We start from the raw sequence: 23978 nt of genomic DNA, 5'->3' as shown, positions 1-23978 counted from the left end.
CTCATTCCTGCACTGCCAATGCTTAGAACTGCAAATCCCATAAAATGCCCCAGAAAAAAGGTGGCTTGCCCGAGGCAAAGAGGTTTTGGTTGAGAAGAAAGTGAGATCACAGAAATAGTACCTTTTCCCTTTTTTTTCTTACCCATAATCAGATTTGAGAGACTTTGTGTGAAAAAGTGTAGAGGACAAAGACGCTATACAGAAAATACCAGCTACCTGCCTGTGCTGGTTTTGGCTGGGGTAGAGTTAATTTTCTTCATAGCAGCTAGTATGGGTCTATGTTTTGGATTTGTGCTGTGAACAGTGTTGATGATACAGGGGTATTTTCATTGTTGCTGAGCAGTGATTGCACAGAGTCCAGGCCTTTTCCACTTCTCGCACTGCCCTACCAGTGAGTGGGCTGGGGGTGCACAAGAGGGTGGGGGGGATGCAGCGGGACGGCTGACCTCAGCTGACCAGGAAGATATTCCACACTGTATGACATTGTGCTCAGTGTATAAATCTGGGGGAAGAAGAAGGAAGGGGGGGATGTTCGGAGTGATGGCGTTTGTCTTCCCAAGTAACCGCTAGGTGTGATGGAGCCCTGCTTTCCTAGAGATGGCTGAACACCTGCCTGCCAATGGGAAGTGGTGAACGAATTCCTTATTTTGCTTTGCTTCTGCGCACGGCTTTTGCTTTACCTATTAAACTGTCCTCATCTCAACCCATGAGTTTTCTCACTTTTACCCTTCTGATTCTCTCCCCCATCCCACCAGAGGGGAAGTGAGCGAGCAGCTGTGTGGGGCTTGGTTGCCGGCTGGGGTTAAACCACAACACTGCCGAAAGCCAGAGGTGTTATACTAAACCACAACATATTTGTTGCCAAAGTCTCAGCTTCCTTTACACCTGCCTCAGTGACTGAAAAGCTTTATGGTTAAGCCTCATTCCATTCCATCTCACTTCTTCTTTAAGAATCAGAGTAAAATAATACTAACCTAAAGTTTAGATAAAGTCTGAATTCAGAGTTAAATACTGTTTGATACCTAAAGATATTGGTATGGCATTTTTGCCCCCAAAGCTAAAAGCATAAAAGAGTTCGGAACCGCATTCAGCTCTAAATATGAAAAATAATGCCATCATCAAATTTCACAATAGTCTTTTATACCATGTTAAAATGGGATTAGTTCTAAGCAGGTGATATTCTTAGGTTTTGGCTTTCATTTCTCAGGACTGCTTCATTCTTTCATCTTGTTTTGCCCCCCCCCCCTTTGCATTTTTTTGATGTTATTACTAGGAATCACCCATGACAGAAGGTCAGAAAAAAAACCCTCAGAATGATACAACCATGAACAATTAAACCACAATTATGAACTTTTCTAATAATGCTTAACACTAGAAAGCCAAGCCAATGGAACTGTGTATAGACCACAAAAGCATGCAATCAGGTAACTGAGTGTATATGAAACAAAAAGTGTATCAAAAAGACCTACTTTCTTTTCCACATAGGGTGGTATCCAAGATACCATGTATTCAGAACTTTTATTAGTTACAATTTCCAAGACTATTTAACTAAGTATTATCAATGGTACAATCATGACCTAGCTTGAATGAAGAAACACTCTCATGCAGCAGAAAGCTTTTCCATGAAGAAAAATGTGTATTTGAAGGATGTCTGAAAGACCATTTAACTCAAAGAGGAATGATAGGCATGCCTTTCTCAGAAATACACATACATCTGCAATTCTTTAAGATTCAGCTAGATGCACATAAGCACATGCAAAACTGTAAGCAGATGACAGATTTAGAGTGTAGGAAAGTAACCAGAAGGACCAGCAAACTAGAGAAAATTCCCTTTCTCTCTTGTGAAAATTAGTGTGTTCCACTGGGCAAAATCCTGAACTGACTCATGCCTGTAGTCCCATCCTCCTTAATGAGACAACTCAAAGAGGTAACAAGGGACCAAGAACTGCAGCTTCTGAACACTCTTCTCAATTTCTTGTTATTGTGCACTGAGGTAACCAATTACAGTGAAGAAAAGTAAAAAAATTCTTCTAGAAAAATGAGTTCCAGCAACTTTTCTTCATCTGCTTAACAGACACTCTGGTGCAATGGACCTCGGCAGGAAGAGTTACCTAATGTGAAACATTTGATTCCTGCCTGAAATGATTATCAGGATATTCCCAGGCCATATTCCCTCATTTCTATTTCTTGAGATAATTATTTTCTTCACAAAAACTGATTTTTTTTTTTTTGAGGGCAAAAAGCTATTTAGGGTGATTTTTCTTAGACAAAGTTCTAAGACTGAATATAGGTATTTTTCACCACTTAAGAATTTCAGAAATAACCATAACTCACTATTAACCTTTGGACTTCCCACCCAGGCCTGAAAAGTAATTAATGAAATGTCCAGGGCCGCAGTAACTTCATTCTCCTATAAACTGCTCTCAAAGTTATATGTGCAGCCACTGAAAAAGCACTATAGTTCAAGACATGCTGGCCATATTCCCTTCTTTATGATCACCATACCTTCATTAACAGTGTGGAGGTTTTAAAGATGCCCTGGAGTCATTTAACATTAGTCTATGATTTAAGAAAATGTTTTTCACTCATGTTTTGTTTGTGTTGGTGAAGCACAAAAGTTTTGAAGCCCCCCTGAAAATCAGGCTAAAGTTAATTAATCTATTCTATTGAATTTCATCATGAAAGCCTAATTATAGAACAGGATCTTTGATTTCTCCATCTTCCTTTTCTCTCTCTACATAGATACTTTCTTCATGGACTCATTCAGCACATAATATTGTAATCAAAAACCCAGAATACTTTTTTTCTTTTTCCTTAGCAAGGTTAAGCATAATGATGATTCTTACTTCAAGGAAAACAACAAAAAATTAAAATATCATAGAAATACTATTCAATAATAACATCAATTAATAATGTTAAACTATGTACCTAGCATCTAAGTAAATGACATATGGAAAGAGAATGTGTCCTGAAGCCCAGGAGTTCATAACACTGCTGGGTGGGGAGACTAGGATGGCTATGGGAAGGAAGAAAGCCTGGAGCGTAGGAGATAATGCATATCCAGGGAGATGTGCAAGATGATCTGCAAGCTTTCTCAAGGGTGGATAAAGGCTTCAGCAACAGGAAGGTCAGAAGGAAACAGCTGGCAAATAGGTGTGGAATAATATTCTTGAAGAAGGCTTATGTGAGGGATCCAGGTTTGAACTCAGGCTAGCTTGGGGAGTTTTGTTAATCAAGTTAGAAGTTAGGAGCATAGTCCTGCCAGGAATACAATGCTTCAGTGATAGGAAGTGAACTTCTAGAATACATAAAGCCATGGGACTAAACATTTCTCTGGTGCCTCAGAGAACTTTAAAAATTGCAAGGTCTGTGCATAAACAAACAAACAAAAAAACTTGTAAAGATTATTTTTACTTTTTAGGTAGCAGAGGACTAACCTTCATAGACAATAATGGGAACTAGGAACCAAACACCTGAAGGCAAATACACCTTCAGATACTCTGCCTGAGGTGTCCAGGCTCCATAAAGAACACACAGAGTTTTAAAAGTACCAAAACCCAGTTCGTAAATACAGGCAAATGGAGGAGCAATCCACCTAAGCCGCTCAGTAGGAGGCTTAAGGCCTGCCTCTCAAAGATGTAGGAACAAAGGAAACTCTTTCTCACCCTTCAATATTTTCAACTCTGAACTGTCCCTCAGATCTGAGTGCCTAAAAATGTTATTAATTTTAAAGTAAAAATTGGAGGAGATTCTTGTACCTTCTATATGCTCAGTATGCCCGTTGAACCAGAGGGACAAGGAGTACAACTTGGTGGCTCGATTGCTCTGTTTAGCCCTCAGACCTTGAATTCAATTTCATCATAGAATACTGAAGATTTTGACACAAAATTGAAGAGCTTCAACCAAAAGAGCTTGAGTGCAAGTATCCCCAGAAGGTACTCTGGCCCTCTCCTGATTGGTGGGGGTCCTAATTTTAAAACCATGGGCAAAATCAGACAGCAGAAAAGCATGGTGAACTTGAATCTTCCTTTCAAGTCCTAGACAGATTTAAGCAGGGCATTACCACTATTACCCTTTTGTTATGTTTCATGGGTTAAACCAGTAGTCAATAAAAAAGTAGCTAAACTCACTTCTCTGGCACACATAAAAAATGGGCAGACATGGAGAGCTGTAAATCAATTAACTTATGATTATCCTTGATGTGCTGTTGAGGTAACTGTGCTCTGAACCTTGCTGAATTAGTACACTCCAGCAGAATAAGTGGGAAATAACTTTTTTGAGACTTTGGTTGTATCTGAGCAGCAGAGCTGTATCTGAACTTGTCTGGTATGTATTTCGAAGCTGAAAGGCTGGTGGCTTAGGCCACCTCCCCAGCTGGCTACCTCCTAGCCTTAGGGACAAATGTCCCTGCAGCATTAAGTGTAGTGAAGGACAGAAGGGCAAGGGGAGAGTTTTGATAAGACACAGAAATTGGACGTAGTTGCATGAAAGGTAGTCAGATGTGTATATATCCCTGTCCAACTTCAAAAATATTTCTAGTGATATTCTGCACATGAATGCATTTAAATACATTTAGACATCTGATAAAAATATCTTGTGGAAAGACAGTACACTAACTTTAAGTTATCCTCTTGTAAGTGGAAAACAGAACCAGTCATTTAGAAAGTAGTGCTGCTTATACAGATTACTCCAGCATCCAAAACTTACCATACATACATGCTTATCTGGCTAGAACTTAAGTTGATATCTTTCAAATACACTTTAGAGAAAACTGTCCAGAAAAAAAACCTCACCAAAATTCTTCCACTTAATTAAGCATAAGAACTTACTGAAAATACATTTAAAAAAAAAGATCAAACATCTTATGGAAAGAAAATATTTCAATCAACTTTGAGTTGATTGAGTTTTGCAAGCCACTCAAAAGTTTTATGTTTTAACAAGTCTAAGACTGGATGAAGAGCGACTATTTAATTTTAAACAGTACTAATTACTTTAGCCCTGAGGTAACTATGAGGTAGGTAGTGTATCTTTATTTTGAATGCAAAATGAATTGTTGAAGGCTATATTTTGCATTAAATACACTAATATTAAAAATAATATAAACTGTATGACTGTAACATGGTGGAATTTGGCTCAGAATTTAAAAAAGAAACTCTCTCCATAAGACATAGTAAAGAATATCATATTTAAATAAGTTTAAGATGTTTTCAGTCTATTCTATTTTACTCAAGAAGACATTTTTTCTCTATAACAGCATAAAAAAAGAATTATATTTAAATAAGTTTAAGATGTTATCCAGTCTATTCTTTTTTCCTTCAAAAAGATATAATTCATCTGTCAATGAAGACAATTATAGTATTTCTCAAAGTTCCCATCCACAGGAATAATGAAAATACCATTCCTACATAAACTATCAAAAGAGAGAGAAAAACCCACATTCTAATATGATAGACAGACAAAATCACCTTTAAAAACAAAATTAAAAGGAGGAAGCAATATGATAGCTTCACAGGTTTTGCTGACCGTAATTAAATGCCAAATCAAATACAACTCATGCTTTTTGATCTGCCATTTTCAGACACACTGTAGAAAGACTCAGCAGTGCCACCTTTACTATTTTAAAAAATACAAAGAAAAACTGTCATTAACAACCTCCTCCACTTTCTCTCCCACACGATATTTTTTCTATAGCTTCTTTCTTTGTAGCTAATCATGAGTTGAGATTGCAGTGTATTTTGTTACTCTGCCTAGAGTGAAAATCTAATTATCATTCCCTGTTTCATAGCTCCTCACAAAATTAAAAAAAACACAAACAAAAAAAAACAAATACAAAACTAATTAAAGACTAAATAAGACCAATATGAGATTTTCTGAGATACAGGATGTTCTTCCTAACTACTCAATCGTTTTGTCAGTCACCTTATGTGTGATTCCTACAGTTCACATACCTTAAATACAGCATATAAAAAGTGTATATACAGCAATAAAATACATTTTAGATCACAGGGGTGCTTTCTAAGGAGAAAAAAACCCCAATATTTCTAAAGCTCCATGGTTAAGCCTGGTTCTACCGAAAGCACAATATCTGAATCTGCAGAGATCCCAGTGACCCATCATAGCTGCTAGCCTCAGCCACATGGACTGAATAGGACATAGGCATCATCCCCAGCTCATTCGCCACCTTCTCTTTTTTTAAAGACTGGATATCCACAAACCATCCCTAATCTTCTAATGTGCACAATGATTTTGGTCTTTATTCTCCATTTGCTTGCAAGGTACACTTGCTATGCAGCACTTTCACCTTCTGATGCACAACACAATCTGAGGCAACCCAAATCTGCAAAAGTCCCTCAGATTTTTTTACGTTTAGCATAAACTGCTTTTGCAATATTTCTTTCTCCTCAAACCTCTGAATTGTAAGAAAAGTTGTTTCCATAGAACAGTAAGAAACTGTGATGGAGCAGTGGACTAGAGAAAGATACTTGAGAGTGTCTCATCTTAAAGTTCAGAAAAAGGAAACAAGAATACTTCTCAACAAGCAGAAAAATTAAGAAATCTTGAGGAAAATGTTCCTCTTAGTCAATTAAGTCTAAATCCTACAGAACTGTTTTACAATGTGTATGCCTTGTGTGTACATGCTTTTTACTTACTGATTCAGGGGGGAAGGGGAAACACAAAGCAACCGATTACTTGTATTTTTCACCTGGGAGATGGAGTCAAGCTAGAGAGAAACTGTAAGAGTTTATGGTGGTTACATGCTGCCATAAACGGTGTAGGCAAGAGGTTTTTTAATGCCACGCTAGTGAAGTGATTTAGGTGTTCCATCAATGCCATTTGACATGATAGCACTGTAACTCAGTGACTAGGGACAATCCTGGTGATTCTGAATAACTATTGATGTAGAATGAGCATGTACAGACATTCTGAGACTTATATAGGAGACTACGTTTGAATGCATTAAAATACAGAAATCCTCGCTACAGAAGAACTGAAAGAAGTTTCTGAGGGAAGTTAGGGTGTCTGTAGCTCATAATTTGAGAAAGAATTTGCTTGTCTCACATTCAGATTAAGGGAGGATTTATAGGCATCTTTGTAAACCTGAATGAACATGGAAATTCAAAGGCTTATATTAAAAAATTCACCATCCTAACAGAGGTATGGAACCTTCTGCTGCACTGCTAGAACTCTGGTCATTTGGAAATAGTTTGATAGACTGAATGATATATTAGAAAGAAACATGGATTTATTTCATGGTCCTGCAGTGCTGAAACAGAGAATGGTTTTGTTAAGTAGGTGATTTTTCTACTTTAAAAGCCCAGTTTCATACCAAAAAAGGACCCATTTATGAACTCAGTTATACAGTCACAGACTCATTTCCTGTCTTTATATTTCCAGTTTGCTTTCAAAGTTATTCCCTTCTGCAATTTGCCTTTTAAAGGAATAAACTGCTATTGAAATTGTGGGGGCAGAGGAAAAAAAAAAAAAAAGAAAAAAAAAAATCACATTTCCTCCAATGCACTTGTGAATTTCATTATATGTGAAAAGCAGTTTTTAGCTGCAGAAGCCAATATTGCTTAGAGGAAGTTGAGTGGAGGGGCAGCTGGAGGTGAAAGGCTAGTCTATACTTTCTGTGACCTGTCAAGCTGAAGTACATGCATGTGATGTAGGCCACTTGCAACAGGGTGAACCTAAAAAAGGTGGGAAGTTCTGCTGGTGCCAAGGGAAAAGCCTTGGAGAATTAGCTGAAAACATTTGCAACAAATTGCTGAAGTCATTTGAGTTCGATTTATTTCTTGTTGTGTTGCAAAGTGTGTTGTGTTCCCTACACCCCATACCTCTAATTTCCTTTTTCTTTCCCTAAAAATGAGCATTGATAGGGGTGTGAGGGAAGACGAAAAAACTGGGAGGGACTGTGGTTTTGAGGTAGAAAATTGTATTTTGGCACTAAGAAAAAAAACTACAAAAAAACCAAAAAACCAAAAGGAGGTGAAAACCCTCCAAATCAGAGAATATGTGGATGGTAATTCAGAACTAGGAAGGAAAAAAACCTCCCCCACCCCAAATTAAAAAATACCCTTTTTGCAAAATGCTAAACCTCAAAAATATTAAATTTTCAAAATATTCCACTGGAAGAAAATTCACTGCTAAAGTATAAGATATTAAATTAACTTATATCAGAAAGCAAAGCAATAGCATCCTAATTTTCCACTAATTCTTTCATAGTTTTGACTGAAAGAACTACGTGATACTTTATAATTAGCAACATTGCCTCTTATTCCATTTCATTTGGAATAGGAGAACTAGGGTAACACAAATTTATTTGTTTTAATTCAGTGTGTTTTATAACGAACCTTTTTATTTTCTGGATATTTTTCTAATTACTACCACAAGTGTTTAACGACCAATTGTCAACTTCTCCATTTTCTTTCCGCATTTTGGTTTTTCGCTGTGTGAGAAAAAGAATCCCTAAAATACCTTGAAAACCTTCCATTTACAAAGGTTCCATCTTATCTCACTGATGGTATTTCAACTCGTGACAATTTTTGTTGCAGTTCATTGCAGACAAAAACTAAACAACACATAGCTGAAATAGTAAAAACAAATCCTTTGTCTCCTCTGTATTATCTCTGTAGATAGCTCTACCTGAAAAAAAATAATAGTTTCTGTGGTTAAGCTCTCTATGAAGGCTTTTCAATGGCCTTCAAAGCCATTTCTGAAATGCTTCATTATATATAAGATTAAGACAAAATTCTCAGAAATATATCTAAATAGAAACTCAGGTCTGCAAACTTCAGATTTGAAACTTGTAACATCTTGATAAATTAATTTAAATATTGTTTCCAGAGCAAGTATAGAAACAAGCAGGTAAGAGGTTTCCTTTAACAATACGTGTTTTCACAATGCATCTTACTTAATAGTTTCAGCAGAACTAGTTACATTGTGACAAACTTAATACTGATACACAGATACTGATTCAGTAAATTATATTTGTGGAATAATTGGACCATTCCTACTTTGACTGATTATAGCTGGGTTATTAAAGCTCAAGTGTACGTCTGTATATTATATGAAACTTTTTTTCCATTCAGAATCAATGTTCAGGTGCCAAGAAAACTGATGGGGTGAAACAAAGGCTACTCCTTGTAAGCATCAGCATTTTGGAAAAGTTCAGGTTTGTTTTATTAATTAAGATGAAATACTCATAAGAGATGGGAATGTCCACAGTTAAGCCAGCTCAACTGCTTGTTTGTTGACATATCCCCAGAGTAGTGCAGTTGGGCTTGGGGAACTGCTTCATAATGCATTTAGTGATGTGCAAAAGATACTAAGTGAAATGAGTATCAGATTCCAGCCTCAGAAAAAAAGAAAATATGAGCCTGTACACACAAGAAAATAAAAAGAGTGTATAAAAATATCAAAAATAGGGCCAAAAGTGTCAGGTAATAGAGCAGCAACACGCTTTCGCAGATCTCTGACTACCAGAGTCTTGGCCTAGCTCCCAGCTTCAGAAGTTGGATCAAACTAATCTTCTTTTTGCCAAAGCTGATGGAAGCTCTAAAAATGTAAATCTGAGCTACAGCATAAAAGTGAAAGAATATTTCTTGCCTTATACAATTTTTCAAAGCACATAAATTTTAAAATTAAATGCTAGGACTCTGCAAGATTTGGAATATGCAACAGCCAAAAGAAGTTACCACAATTAATGGAAATAGGGCAGTAAGCTTTTTCAGGATTATAATGTGATGCAAGTGTTAGGCAGAGTGATGACAAGTCTGCTGCTCCTCTACATATCTGTATTTCATTTTTCTGTGCTCAAAAGTTGCACATAGTTGTTCCATTTACAGAAATCAACAAATTCTTGCATCTAGATTTTCACTAAACAGAAGAATTTGTCAACCTACTCCAGCATTAATGATTATTTAACAAATCTTCACAGATAATTTTGGTTTATAAAAAAAAAAGTATTAAAAATATTAGGAAGGATGGGTTATGAAGCGTTATCTCTTCAGAACTAGAGACAAATTATAAGCGTGTGCACCCTGAAACCTTGTGGATTGTCATGGTTTAACCCCAGCCAGCAACTAAGCACCACACAGCCGCTCACACACTTTCCTACCACACAGTGGGATGGGGAGAAAATCGGGGGGTGGGGGGTGAGGGGGGGGGAGGTAAAACTCACAGGTGGAGATATGAACAGTTTAATAGAACAGAAAAGAAGAAACTAATAATGATAATAATAACAATAATAAAATTACAATACTAATAATAAAAGAATTGGAATATAGAAAACAAGTGATGCACAGTGCAATTGCTCACCACTCACTGATTGATGCCCAGAGAGTTCCCGAGTGGCGATTCCCCCCAGGCCAATTCCTCCCAGTTTATATACTGGACATGACATCACATGGTATGGAATACCCCTTTGGCCAGTTTGGGTCAGCTGCCCTGACTGTGTCCCCTCCCAACTTCTTGTGCCCCTCCAGCCTTCTTGCTGGCTGGGCATGAGAAGCTGAAAAATCCTTGACTTAGTCTAAACACTACTTAGCAACAACTGAAAACATCAGTGTGTTATCAACATTATTCTCATACTAAATCCAAAACATAACACTATACCAGCTACTAGAAAGAAAATTAACTCTATCCCAGCCAAAACCAGAACACGAATTTAAAAAAATATTGGAAGGTCTGGAGTAGAAATACAAAGTTGATTGCTCACATTTCCATGTGGTTTTAAGGTGCAATACTGGCCTGAAAGAAAATGGCATTGCTGGGTAAGTTTGACTCCATTGTAACTTTCTGGGTCAAGTTAGGGAAATACTAAGAAATAGGGAAGTCATACACAGGCATTTTGTCAAGAAGCATATATGTGAAGTAAGTAAGTGTGTCATATTGTGGTGACATGAACATCATAATTCATACAGGGTACATCTACACTGTTTTGTACAGTGACAGCAGGTTTTATAAGAAAAAAATAATACTTTGCTTAAACAATAATATCCATTAACTATGTCTGAGTTGATAACCCCATCAAGACAACTTCAGCAAGACAGACGTTCCCCTATAGCAAAATCCTACATACACCCCCCCCCCATTCATGAAAATATTTGCACATATTTCCCAACATATAATACACATACCCTGCTTTATTTGGTGATTTGAAGTAAGACAGCAATTTTAAGAACGTGTCCATGCAAATACTGTTTGCCTGGTACTATTCACATCAACAACTACTCTAACACCTAGCCTGTTCCAACATCTTGCCAATGAGTTATGTTACAACTACTGCATCTTTTGTAAAATTAGTTGGGATCTTTGGTTGACCATTTTTCCCTCTGTCTTACCTACTCATTAATTTCTGTCCTGTCCCTGAACTGAGGAAAAGAGACTCTTTTAGCATGATGGGATGATGAACCTTAACAGGCACCTAGGTATTACTGTAACACAAACAATAATAACATAGGGTGGTGCTGTTAAGTCAGGAAACTGACTTTACCTAACTATTCTTGTTATATGAGTCAGTAATTTTCAGATATGAGCTCAGCTGTACTGAGTATGGTTTCCCAGAAGTAATATCTGGGATATTACTGGGATATCAGTCTCCCATGATCCTTGGTTTTCTCCTTTTCCCCTTGTTTTCTCTGTGAATACCGAATTAAGGAATGAAAACCCGGGTCATTCAAAACCTAAACCAAAACTCCCAATTTGTGTGATAAGGCGTTTAAAATAGTATAAGAAACTGAGCTCCTTAGCACCTGATTGCAAGAAGGGGCAAACTAACCTGGAGACAGAACATATGAGAATATAAGGTGACAAACTCAGCTGAATGTCCATAAAGGGAAAAAAATGAACTCTGCTCTCAGCTGATATAAATACTGAATTTCTCCTGTACCTAGAAAGATGCTAAGGTGCAAAGGATGCATTTACCACAGTGTTTTATTTGAGGTCAGTATAGTCTAAAAGCAAAACTCCTGGTCATCCCCACTTGCTGAGGTTTGGTTCACATTGCAGCTCTGGAGTGTTAGAACTGGATTCCTTTGGGGTGAAACACAACTAGAAGATGCCCTCTGGCAGCACTCCTAATGCTCTCCAGCTGCTATTGGGCATTCAGTCTGCAGACCAGGCTACAGCCAGGCCAAACATATATGGCATAGACTAAGGTCCTCAGCATCAACCAGTTTGCTCTAGAGATCAGTTCCTGTTCCGCTGCACTACTTTGTAGTGCACAGGCACTCGAGAGAGAACCCAAAAGACTCATTAGTTGTACTGATGCCTCAAAACCAATAGGAAATGTTGCTTTCTGAAGAAAATGAGCACAATAGCAAACACAAACACCTACTGGTTTTGGAGGAAAACCAACAAAAGCAAACGCTTTTTTTTTAAAAGTGGGAGAAAGCATCTGAAATGTTGAAACTTCTCAATAAAGGTTTGTTGTGACTTTGGTTGCTTCGGGGTTTTTTTCATACTGCTAGTTTCATATTCCAACTTTTGGGAACAAAAAGGGTAAGCATGGAGTAAACAGAAGAGAGAATGACATATCTTTGAGGAAATGCCTATAACATAAAAATACCTAGAATTGGGATGTTGCTGAAACATACTGACAAAAAATTCAATCATGAATTGGAAGATTAGGAACATAACTTCTTATGTGTTACCTCATTCATCCATGCAAGAGGAATACTTGCTGGTGAAAGCATAATTAATACCCTATTTCCTTTAGGATCAATAAAATGCAAGAATAATAAGAAATACTAGTAACATTGTATTTCTACTGCTGAAAATGACAGAAGAGCTTATTTTTAGCTAGAGAAAAACGATCACAAAAGATGCAAACATTTTTAACCAGAATTATTACATTTAAATGTTATTATGTTGCACAAACATTGCAAAAAATGGACAAAAATAACATTTACAATATTAAGTCAAGTTATATTAGGAAGTGTGAAATCATATGCAACAGAAAAATATATGCCTCTATGAAAATCCAGAAATACACTTTGAGCATTTTATAAGTATTTGTTATGAATATTGGAGATATCTTAAAATATAACTTAAAAAATATGGAATTAACTTTTTGCATACATCACAAGTATACTTAAATACACTGTGCAGTTACTCTGCTGTTAGAATATTGAACATAACTAGTAGGATAAGTTATGTGTGATTCATGTCTTGTTGTTTTGGAAGTTTACATGAAAGATGATGGTAAACCATGCAGCAGAGATTCTGAACAAGGAGTGGTGAACATCTGTGCTGTTTCCTCTCTAAGAAAAAGAAAAGTTCATATCCCACCCAGGGAGAAGAAATGACCCTGATAAAGAATGTAAGTGATCTTGTTTGACCTGTGACACAAGACTAGTGCTGACCTCTGCTGCCTAACCACAATGCATGTTTTTTGTTATAAGAGTGAGCAAGTGTGCATTGCTAAAAAGGAATGCAAGGAATATGAATGATGCTGAAAGTCAGAATGAAATATGGATTGTGGAAGTGAAAGTGTGTTTGTTCAGGTAAGTATGAAAGGCTAAATGGAGAAGGAAGAGGAAGAAACACAAGAAGAAAATTAAAATAAACATACGCATAACCAAGCCATTTCTATTCTAGAAACAAACCAAAGAATATGCCACTTCCTTGTCCCTCCTCAGACTAATATTGCTCTTAAAAACATACTAGAGCTGCTAATTATAGAATTTAAAGCAATAAATAACCCAAATATTGTCCCATATAATTATGAAAGTACTGAAATGTTAATCTAACTCTATTTGGGAATGTTATTCATCAGCATTCTATATTATTTGTATAACTCTTCAAATTATAAATTACATACTTCTAACTCAGCACATGGATGAGAATAATTAATCATTCTCATCCAGAAACCACCCATTCCACTCATCATTTTCTTTAAAAAAAAAAAAAAAAAAAAAAGCAAACACTCTTATTTGCCAACAGTTGGATGCATAAATATTTCTAATATCAGTATAAATACAACACACTGTTCCTGAAAAATGATCACATGAGAGATTTTGTCAGCCTTCCCACGTGGTAATATTAAAGTAAAATAAAATACAATTGGTTGCTTACTGACAACGTCTGCTATCTACAGTACAGGAAACAGCATGCTTAATATCCAGTCCTTATAAACATATTGTCTGTGTAGGTCTTTTGTTAAATAAGATCAATGCAACAGATGAAAAGCTGAAGTCAAATTTAATCCATGCAATCTCAGAGCACAAATCAACGTACTTCTTTTCACATTCAACAGGAATGCTAATTTATTAAGGGAACTCTGGAAGGAAAGGAATTTATTAAAGGAATTCATGCCAGCTGAAAATTTGGCCTCCAATTTTAAAAGTGACTAACAGAAAATAGAGAATGTAATAATAAATCTAATTATATTGCAGCTATTTTTTCTGGAACACTTTACTCCTGAAATATAAGCACAAGACTAGCATCAAGCACAAAAGAATAACACTGCCAGGTCTGATGTACAAATCTTGGTAATATATGAAGCAATTGGACAAAGACAGTATAACCTGTCAGCAGTCAATATGCAGTACATTTTTAGCAACAGTAAGAATATGTTTGGTTGAGCTGGATGACTCAGAAGACAGGAAATATAACATGGAACTTTACATCTCTGGGTCACAGGTTCAAATGTAACCCAGGGCAGGATCCATAGTGCAGTGCCTAAACTTTAGGCCCCTGCTAAGAAATTGTAACCCAGATGCCACTCACTCTACATAGATGCTTAAAACACCTTATAAACACACAGGGAAAATAAAGATATTCAAAAGGAGGTCCAAGAGGGCTAGGACACCAAACAGGGGACTGCAACCAGCAATCACAGAAAAATACCTTTTCTCCCCAGAGAATAAATACTTCAATTTATAGTGCAACTGAACACTTCTGGACCTAACTGATGATCTACAGTATGAGTCTATCTCCAGGGTCATGTATTCAGGCCTGTTTCCTAAAGTGAGGTACCCAACAAATGGGTGCCTCAAAAAGCTGAGCAAGACTCACACTTTTTAAAATGTAGGTAGAGAAGCAGGTGGTGATGACTGTACCAAGCTTTTACAAAGTCGCCCTCCAAAAAATTAATCTATTATAAAGTCATGAGATAAACTGTTTAGGAAGATTACTTCAATTTTCTCCTCAGTTCAAGGAATTCCACACCCGCATCCATTCTTTTGCATGCTCCAGCTGCCATATTAAAATCTATACTGAAAAAGGAAAAATACTCTTTCACTCCTGCTGAAATTATACCTCTACACAGGAATACAATAAAAGACTTAAGAAATGTTCACCAAAAAAGGTGAACATGACTCCACAGACTGCTGACTTGAGAAACCTCAATTCCAGTCCATGCTTTTGTTGCTTTTTATGCAACTTCAGCAAGGAACTTTGCATTAAAACGACATTCACCAGATAAAATAAAGTCTGCTGATTCAGGTACTGCTCTGGAAGGTAGAAGATGTATATTTGTCTCTTCAGAAAGAAAAAAGAATTGCATCTGGTTCTTCTGCTTCATGAACAACTTCTGTCTTTGCTAGCCTATTATACTTCAGGGGAGAGAGGGAGAAGTACCAACTGTGTGCACGCCAGAACAAAACAAATGCTGCTGCATCTTGAAGGGAGCTTGAACCTGTCAGTGCCGTGACAGTATTCCGTAAAAATATATTGGAATTGGAGTCCCCATGGTACAGACAGGGGAACTTCGTCTTGGTCCCCACCAGACTTAGGCATGTTCAGATTGCAGCAGCATTGAGCAAACAAAGCAGCTGAAGTCTGGGTACTTCCAGTGTAAGGAAGAATTTTTAATGACAATTTTGGACTTATCTGCTTCAGATAGTCTCTCTTCAGGTTGTAAATCTTTTAGCTACCAGTCTAGTCTAGCTATCAATCACCAGTGTCTGGAGTTGCTGCCAGTTGATGGAACGTTGGCAATTCAAGAGGTGAACATAATTGTATTTGCAAAAAATCTCCATCAGCTGGCATGCCTGCTTCCAAAACAGATTCTAAGAAGTGAACATAGAAAGAATAGAATACTTTCATCTGACCAGAAATAAGGCGCACTGACCAACTTAACAATGTTGTATAAGCCACACTCATTTCAGTATCATCATCCAGTAGGTAGTCTAACCATAAATATGCACACGCTAAAGGAAAGGTATGTAAATATCTCTATTGTATTTGATTAATTTCCTTACAGCTTTGCTGTTTAAATGAATACTTTAACTACTATGGCGTTTACGCTGTATTAAAATACGGAAGTATAATAAATTAATACCACCTGTTACACAGCAGAAATTCTAGTCAGTAGACTGGTTTCAGAAAAAAATTTTCAAGTTAAGGAATATACTTTTAGTTCTCAGATTTTGCAGGTGCCAATAATTGAGAGATTAAAATTTCATCAGCAATTACAAATAAGCATTATTAAATTTATATGGATGGCTGATTTGCGAGCACAGTTAAGTTCTCAGATGCTCAAGTGACATCAGTTGTCCCCTCACAATACATATCTCCCACTTTCTTTTTCAGCTGTCCACAAATCATTAAACAAGCACAAGAATACAGGAATAAATTTTCAGAAGTTAGCATCCTGCAAAATTTTCCCCTTTTTGAAGTCACAGACTTTAGAAGTAGACTAGAAACTACATTGACATTGCATAATCCCACAGCAGGTTCTAATAAACTTTTTTGTGTTGAATTTTTCTAATAAAAACTGAAAGAAATGCAAAGACAGTTATGTTGTTATGTTTCCTACAAATTTCATCTTGTAGGAATCATAGCCTGTGAATATCAACTTTTTCTCCTTCTGAATCTCAGTGAAGTTTGGATACTTGTATTAACCCTGTCCTGTTACTTTTCCAGCAAAATCCTGCCAGTCAATTTCTTCCTCTAGTGAATCCGGAAGTGTTTCTTAGTTATACATGTTCTCTCAGTAAGATATCTTCCATAGCCATTGTATCATTTTAATTGAATATAAAATAAGTAAAAGGCTTCATAATACCTTGGTATGCTACCTTTTCCAACAAATACCTACTTCCTATTTTATTCTTATAGTAGAAGTAGTGGCCTGCCTCTTAAAATTAATCACAGTGTTCTTACTCTGCAAAAGAATGTATTACTAATAGAAACGGAAGGGACTTGAAGGGTTCCTTCTGATTTTATCAATTTCATCATCATTCAAACTTCAAAATAAAGCAACGTGTCTTTTTACATCATATTTTATAGAACATTAACTCTTCTGCCCTGGGGACTTGCACAGACACCTCAGCCTGATCTCCAACAATTGCAATCAAAACTCTTGACATGTCCTGAGGTTGAAACCATTAAAGTGTAAAGACTCTGACATTTTTGAGCATTCTCTTTATGTTACATTGACAAATGGATGGGTTTTGTGTTTCATTGGTTAAGAGGGAGTCAGGTTTTAGTTATTTGAACCTGGGGTAACTTCATTCATGGATCAAAAAAGACCTCTTGGGGCTTCCAAAGTCTTAATTATTTTAGAGCTACAAGGCATGATTTGGTAGAGATTTGGGTAATGGGAAACATATTCTTCTGGGATCACTTCACTTTGGGGAGCTTTCCAGCTGTGAAACAGGCTCTCAAACTTAAAAGCTCTCCAAAGCTCTACCTGGCCCCAGGCCCAAATTTCCGTGTAACAAAAGTTGACTCGTAGAAGAACTAGTGTAATATATGCAACCAAAAAACTGCAACATTAAAGAATTGGTAAGATTTATGATAACACTAAAAGTTGTTAAAGTGTTTTTAAAAGGTCAGCTTTTCACATTTAGAATCAGAAGAATGTTCATTTTTATATAATCACCACATACCTAATTCCACATGCAAAAGCAACAGCTATTTTATTATACAAAGTATATAAGGAGGTTTGCACATTACAGTATTAAGTTATTAAAATAAAGTGAAGGTTCCATTTGTTATCACTCAGAATGATAAATATTGAGGCTCTTTTAACCTTAGAATTGGTTTTCTGGAAAACTGCTTATATGGTAATGGCTCATTTATTAGTTAATGTAAACATAAATAATAAATCTATTGAAATCTCTGGGTGTCTGACATTACTTTGCAACATTTACAACAAAATATATGGAAGACAGGCTACTATTAAGCCCATTAATAGTAATTTTACATTGTATGTACATGCAACGGTAGATAAGAGCTGTCCCATGCAGTTTGGGATCTGAGTAAGGTGTGATGTTAATTCAGAATTGTTTAAATTGAAATTTTTTCTATTGCTATCAGCATGAAGAATGTAAGCAGCTTTTGAAAAATCTAAAACCTGGAATTGTATAGGCTCAAATCTGTTTAAAAGTGCACAGAAAACCTCAGGTGCCAGAACAGACCTTCAGCATAAAGTTCAGTTTGTGCTCAAAAATGGTGGTTTCTTACACAGGCCAAACTGAAAATGTCTTCTTAACATGAGGAGACTTACGAACAACTGACGGAATGATGTATGCCATTAAAGAAAGCCATTAAGCTTGAGGAAATTACACATGCACAGAAATCACACACAGCAACCACGAAAATTCCCTACCATATCAAAACATCAGAGAAGAAACCTTCTTCTGTTGAAGTGTAGGGAAAAACTCTTTCATGTTTACAGGCTCTGTTTGAAGTCTGGAGCCCACATATCTCCTGTATTCAAGAAAAAAGAACTGTAGATCAACGGTCTTTCAGTGTCTCTATGGTCTCTCCTCTAGTCCTCACCTAGAAAAGTCTTGTACATCCTCTGTTCTACTCTGCAATGATGATGATTTTTTAAAAAGTTCCCTAGGACAACAATTATTAAAGCTTCAATTCTATACTATGGGTGACTTTGAAGAATATGCCTAAGCATGTATTCTCCTTTGATTCTGTCCCAATCCCTCTTTTCCCTTAGTTATGGCTCTTCCTTACATTAAAAATTCTTCAGGCCTCTGAGAAAGCACTCCAATTGTCTAACTGAATGGTAACACAAATACTGTCACCTCTCTGGTATATACAATAATGTTGGGCATCTGCGATACCATATGGAATAGAAAAATGCAGAGGAGCAGAAGACAGAGACAAGCTCATGCTGGGTCAGCCCAGGTGAAACTTCGTCCATCCTGAGACACAAAAAATAATGATTTCTCTTTGTTTGACCAGCTTCCTACAGAGAACATGGTACTTTCAGACTGTGATTCACCAAGATCAGTGTTTATGGAGAAGACAGGTTTGTTGGCATAGGCAAAAACTGGGATGTGAGCTGTCTCCTTGTGAAAAAATAGGGCAACAGCCCAAATAACAAGTCTTCCTGGAACTGGTAGCATTTAAGGAGTGTTACAGGCAGCCATGGGAACGCTGCCTCTGTGCACCCCCAGCTCCACCAGCTCACGGACATAGGCAGGGAGATCTCAGATGGTGATGTGTGCAATTCACTATGTAACACACGTCTCACTGGGTTTGTTGGTTTATGCTCCTTTGAGCAAAAACTGATAACCTGCTCTTTGACAAAAACTTTGTAGAAAAAGTATAATCATGTTTGTCAAGTGCCAGGACTGAGCCAATAATACAGGTTGCAGGCATCAAGCTCAGTGTCTCTGTATTTATCTAGGTTGTACATCTACAACCTAGATAAGCTGTCATGGATAACTCAAAGCAGACTATAATAATAAATATTGGTAATAAAACCAAAATCTCAAACCAGTAATGTGTGGTTGCCTAATAAAATTTTAAGAGGAAGATTATATTTATTTATTTATTTATTTTTAAGCAAGCATACCTTTAGACACTAGGAATGAGGGCATTTGGAATTTCTTTTCAGAAGGGAGAAAAGTCTAGAATTGACTTGAGAGTCTTTGATAAATATGGGACAGAGCTTGGGCGGGGGGGGGTAGGGTGTGGGTGGGGGAAGTGCAGCACTTGAAAGTAGTTTAATTTTCTTCTGGGGGTTTTCTTTATGTAGTAGCACTGCCTGATGCATATGTGAAGACTGAATGAAACAGACGACACCGAACAAGCAATGCATGTAAAACGATACAAAATATTTGTATCTTTGGAATGAATTTACCTGACAAAATGCCAGGTTTCTTTTTGATCTGTTCAGTGCTTAAGATTATTAAGAAGGAAGTACTTAGTAAAATCAAAGTCTGTCTAGCTCAGTATCTGATTTATAACAGTGGCCAAAAGCTAATGCCTAGGGAAGAGTGTTAGCACAGGGCGAGCATGCAGTGATATCTTTGCAGAACACCCTCCCAGCCTCCAGTGATTTCCAATTCACAAACTGAAGAAAAAGATTTATCTGAAAGATGATTATGCCCAATGTCTATTGCTAGAGGCAATGGCTCTTACTCAGTACATCAGCTAAATAGTCTAAATTCTAAAAATTATCTTCATTCAGTAAAAATTAGTATGTTAATAGAACTGTTATTTCAGTGGCTGCAACTGCTCCAAGCATGAAATGTCTCTGCTGCATACACCAATCCACAGGGCATTCTTCATATCTTTACTTACAGTCTCCCGAAAGGTTCACTGCCTGCAGGGTGGGTAGGTCTGACAAGGAGTTTCAGAGCTGCACCCAGGCAACACAGATGCAGTCCCTGGGAGTGCTCACACCGACAACCAAGAGTGGCCCCGAAGCTGCTCTTCACACAGGATGGACTTGCCTATCACATGAACTAAGGGCCTGCTAGGATGGACTTGAGCCTCACCGGAGCTTCCGTGCCCAAGTCCTACAGATGAGACTGCACACACACAGGTTTTCTGCAGCCTGCCACCAAGGCAGCAGCAGAACTGGGGGGTCAAGCAGTCACAGAGCATCTGCCCCTCGCTGCTCTTCACAGACATAGCCACTCCGGGCCCCAGTCCCACCAATGCATGGAGTTATCTATCCTAAGCCCTAGTGGTGCTCCTGTTCTATCTAGGCTTTGCTGATGCTTTAAGAAATAATAATAATAATAATAATTTAAAAATCAGCATTATGAAATTATCAGTCATAAGATTAACAAGCACTTCAGACTCCATTTCCCAATGTTTTGCACTGACATGTTTTAAGGATTCCCAAGGAATGGAGCTAGAAAGACAATTCCACAAACTAAAAGATTTCACCAGGAATTAAGACCTGCCAGGGCTGCTGGGAAGTCACCGTTCACATTGACCTGTCACAGCTTGTGAAAGGGAAGAATACAGCCTGTGCTGCTGCTGGGCAACGGTCCTGGCCTTCTGGCAACTGACAGAGGTTCACCAAAAAAAGATCCCAAGGAAAGAGAAAATGGACAAACTGCCTTTTCTGGCATGAATAGTTAAACGCATAAAACCTTTCAGGCAATGACTCTTTCTATGGCTACTGAAGGAGCACCTGTGACTGAGTACTCCAAACTTTCACACGTTGAAGAGGGCTAGGCAGATTGTGCCAGCGTGCCCATGAATTTATCCCTTAAGTCACTAGAATTTAACACACTAATTGTGAGAAGGGGAAAACAACAACTACAAAACAAACCAACCAACCACTCCTGCAATTAAAAAAAGAAAATAAGTCAGAGAGAGGAGGAGACTGCTGTCCCATCCATGGATAACCTGTATTTGCCAAAGCTGCCCTGCCTTGACGTGACATTTTAAAGATACTTACTTCAAACTGTATGAAAATCATACCTCGGTTTGAACCAGGCATATTTCAGCTGCTGCAACGACTTCATGCAGAAAAGCCTGAATCTAATATGCAGAGCTACCACCAGGACCTGATGGGTGTTTCTCCTTTGGCCACGCACATCAGCGTCAAACGAGGCCAGGACTACTGGCTTTATGTTCGCTATCTGACAGATGTTATCAGAGAACGGTATTCCCTCACCTTTAAAGACAGTTGCTTTAAAACTTTCCCCTGCTTTTTGTTTCACTAGTTATAGGAAGGAGACCCAAGAATCAGGTTACACCTTCTGAAGGACTTCCTCACATCACAGGCATCCCCAGCAGGAATCTTACAGGCTGCTGCTCCCTGACACTCTACCATGCTGTATGACTGCTTTTCTGTCCCCACTTGAAAGAGTAGCAGTTAAATCATTTTACCCGATCCACAACACTTGTTGGAATGTAGTTCTGGGTAAGAAGTCTCCATAATTCAGGTATTTGAAATCAGCTTTGTACCAAGAACACATGGACAGCAAATTATGCTATTCTGACAAAAGTACTTTTCTGTGCTATTCATCATTCCATACAGCTCTGTCTCTCATAAGCACACACATACAGACTCATACACCCATAAGGGGCCCCATCCTCCTCCCATGGGTAAGAAAATTTTAAATCATGTTTATAGGTACGGTTATACTGAACACTTGCATATCTTGGGCATATGAATGCTGCCAGTATACATGGCCACGTGTACCCTTTTTATAGTCAAAACTGCAAATCATCTGCTGCACTGAAGTAAGTCATCACTCATCAGTTACACATCGTGGTAAAATCTATCTCTGTTCTCTCTCTGGGTAATTATTTCAGAAGCATCTGCAGCAGAGAGCAGCTATGTATCTGAACAACTTGGCTCACATTTGGTGGATCAGGTTTGGTTTTCATTTAAAGAATTATTTTTTACTCCATAATTTTATTTAAACAAACATTAAAAGCTTTCAAAAAGATTCATTTGCAATAAGTGATCAAAGCTGTGGTTATTTAGGCTCCTTTTTTACAGGATGGTTACAGCCACATTAGCAATGGTTTTCATTCTTTTTTTTTCTCTATTATAATTGGATAGCACTGTCCCAGTCATTACCGTGTGAGTGACCTCTGCCCCAGCAGTCATGGCAGAACAGGCTAGTCTTTGCCCATTTATCATGTCAGGACACAATTTCAGCCATCATGATGTACTTGCTAAGGTGATGCTGCACATAGATTTTCCTTTTTCTTTTTTTCTCTTATCTGCTCCTGCATGACTTCCCTTTTCTAACCTAGATCTAAGAACTGTAATCACCTAATGTATTTTGATGACTTTATAAGACAATTGTAGGTCTGCTAACACAAAGAATGATTAAGTTTTGTTTAGGGATTATTTTGGAATTTCAGCATAATTGGTAAAGCATACCAGTGACAACTAAGTCTAAATCATGGACTCAAATGTGTAAGTGTGCTGAGATGAGACTGTCAAATGAAGGAAACTGTTCTGTGGCATTATGAAAACAAATGCTTACAGGAACATTATAATAAAGAGCAATGTTTTTGTTATAGACCTTTGGAAGTTACTGTGCTTTCATTTCTTCCGATAAGCAAGCTGAGACTTGCAGTCATAAACATGTTGAAATAATAGTGACTTGAGTGAGGCTTGTAGGATCTGATCCTTCAGGAGTTACCCATGTACATAATGTTAATAATGTATGTAAACTTTTGCAGCACCAAAACCTCAGTTTGTACGTTATGCACATCACATCATAAATTGTGTTGTGCAAGCACCGTTTCCAGTATTTTCACATCTTATTTTCTGTCAGCCAGTTAATGTACATTTTTGTTTGTACCTAACACAGACACCATTAAATAAAAACAACAACAAAACAGACAGACATTCACTTGCAAGGGCTCCTAGGACTCTGCTGGGCTGCAATTTCCTTGGTTCAGTATGAAAAATCTGGCTGGGTTAAAAAAAATTCATTTGGATTTCAGCCTGAGAAGGTTTGGCAAAATTCCTGGTTTATAGAATTTCTGCTGCCTGCTGCTTGTGTTCCAGGTAGTGCAATGCTTCAGAATCTTAAAGACTTCTGCTTTAGTAATTATTTTTACAGACTTCTTGATAATGCCAATTAATTGATTCTCATGTGATTTAGTTCTTACTGCTTATAGCATGTCATTCAAGATTAAGTTCAAAATCAGAGAGTAATAGAGCTGCTCTGAATAATATTTTATTTAGTTTACATATTTAACTTGTAGATAGTGTTAAAAAAGAAAAAAAAAGAAAAAAAGAAAAGAATTACCTGCAAAGGTTTGGAACACATGAAAATCTGCTGCCTTTGCTCAAA

At 37.4% G+C, this 23978-nt stretch overlaps 1 protein-coding gene across 3 annotated transcripts in view; it reads right to left on the bottom strand.

Annotated features, from left to right (window-relative positions):
• The window catches only part of AGMO (alkylglycerol monooxygenase), a 200473-nt gene that overhangs the window by 29696 nt on the left and 146799 nt on the right, over positions 1–23978 (bottom strand). Inside the window, exon 13 of one of the 3 annotated variants that reach the window (XM_052800848.1) lies at positions 18557–18657. The exons of the other annotated variants lie outside the window; for them this stretch is intronic. Coding sequence (XP_052656808.1) covers positions 18557–18657 — 101 coding nt within the window. The remainder of the gene's footprint in view (positions 1–18556; positions 18658–23978) is intronic. 3 annotated transcript variants of the gene reach the window in all.

Source organism: Harpia harpyja, chromosome 1, assembly GCF_026419915.1.
Source record: "Harpia harpyja isolate bHarHar1 chromosome 1, bHarHar1 primary haplotype, whole genome shotgun sequence".
In the NCBI taxonomy this organism is placed as follows: domain Eukaryota; kingdom Metazoa; phylum Chordata; class Aves; order Accipitriformes; family Accipitridae; genus Harpia; species Harpia harpyja.
The sequence above is the reverse complement of the archived record's forward strand: the minus strand, read 5'-3'. Positions and strand labels throughout refer to the sequence as shown.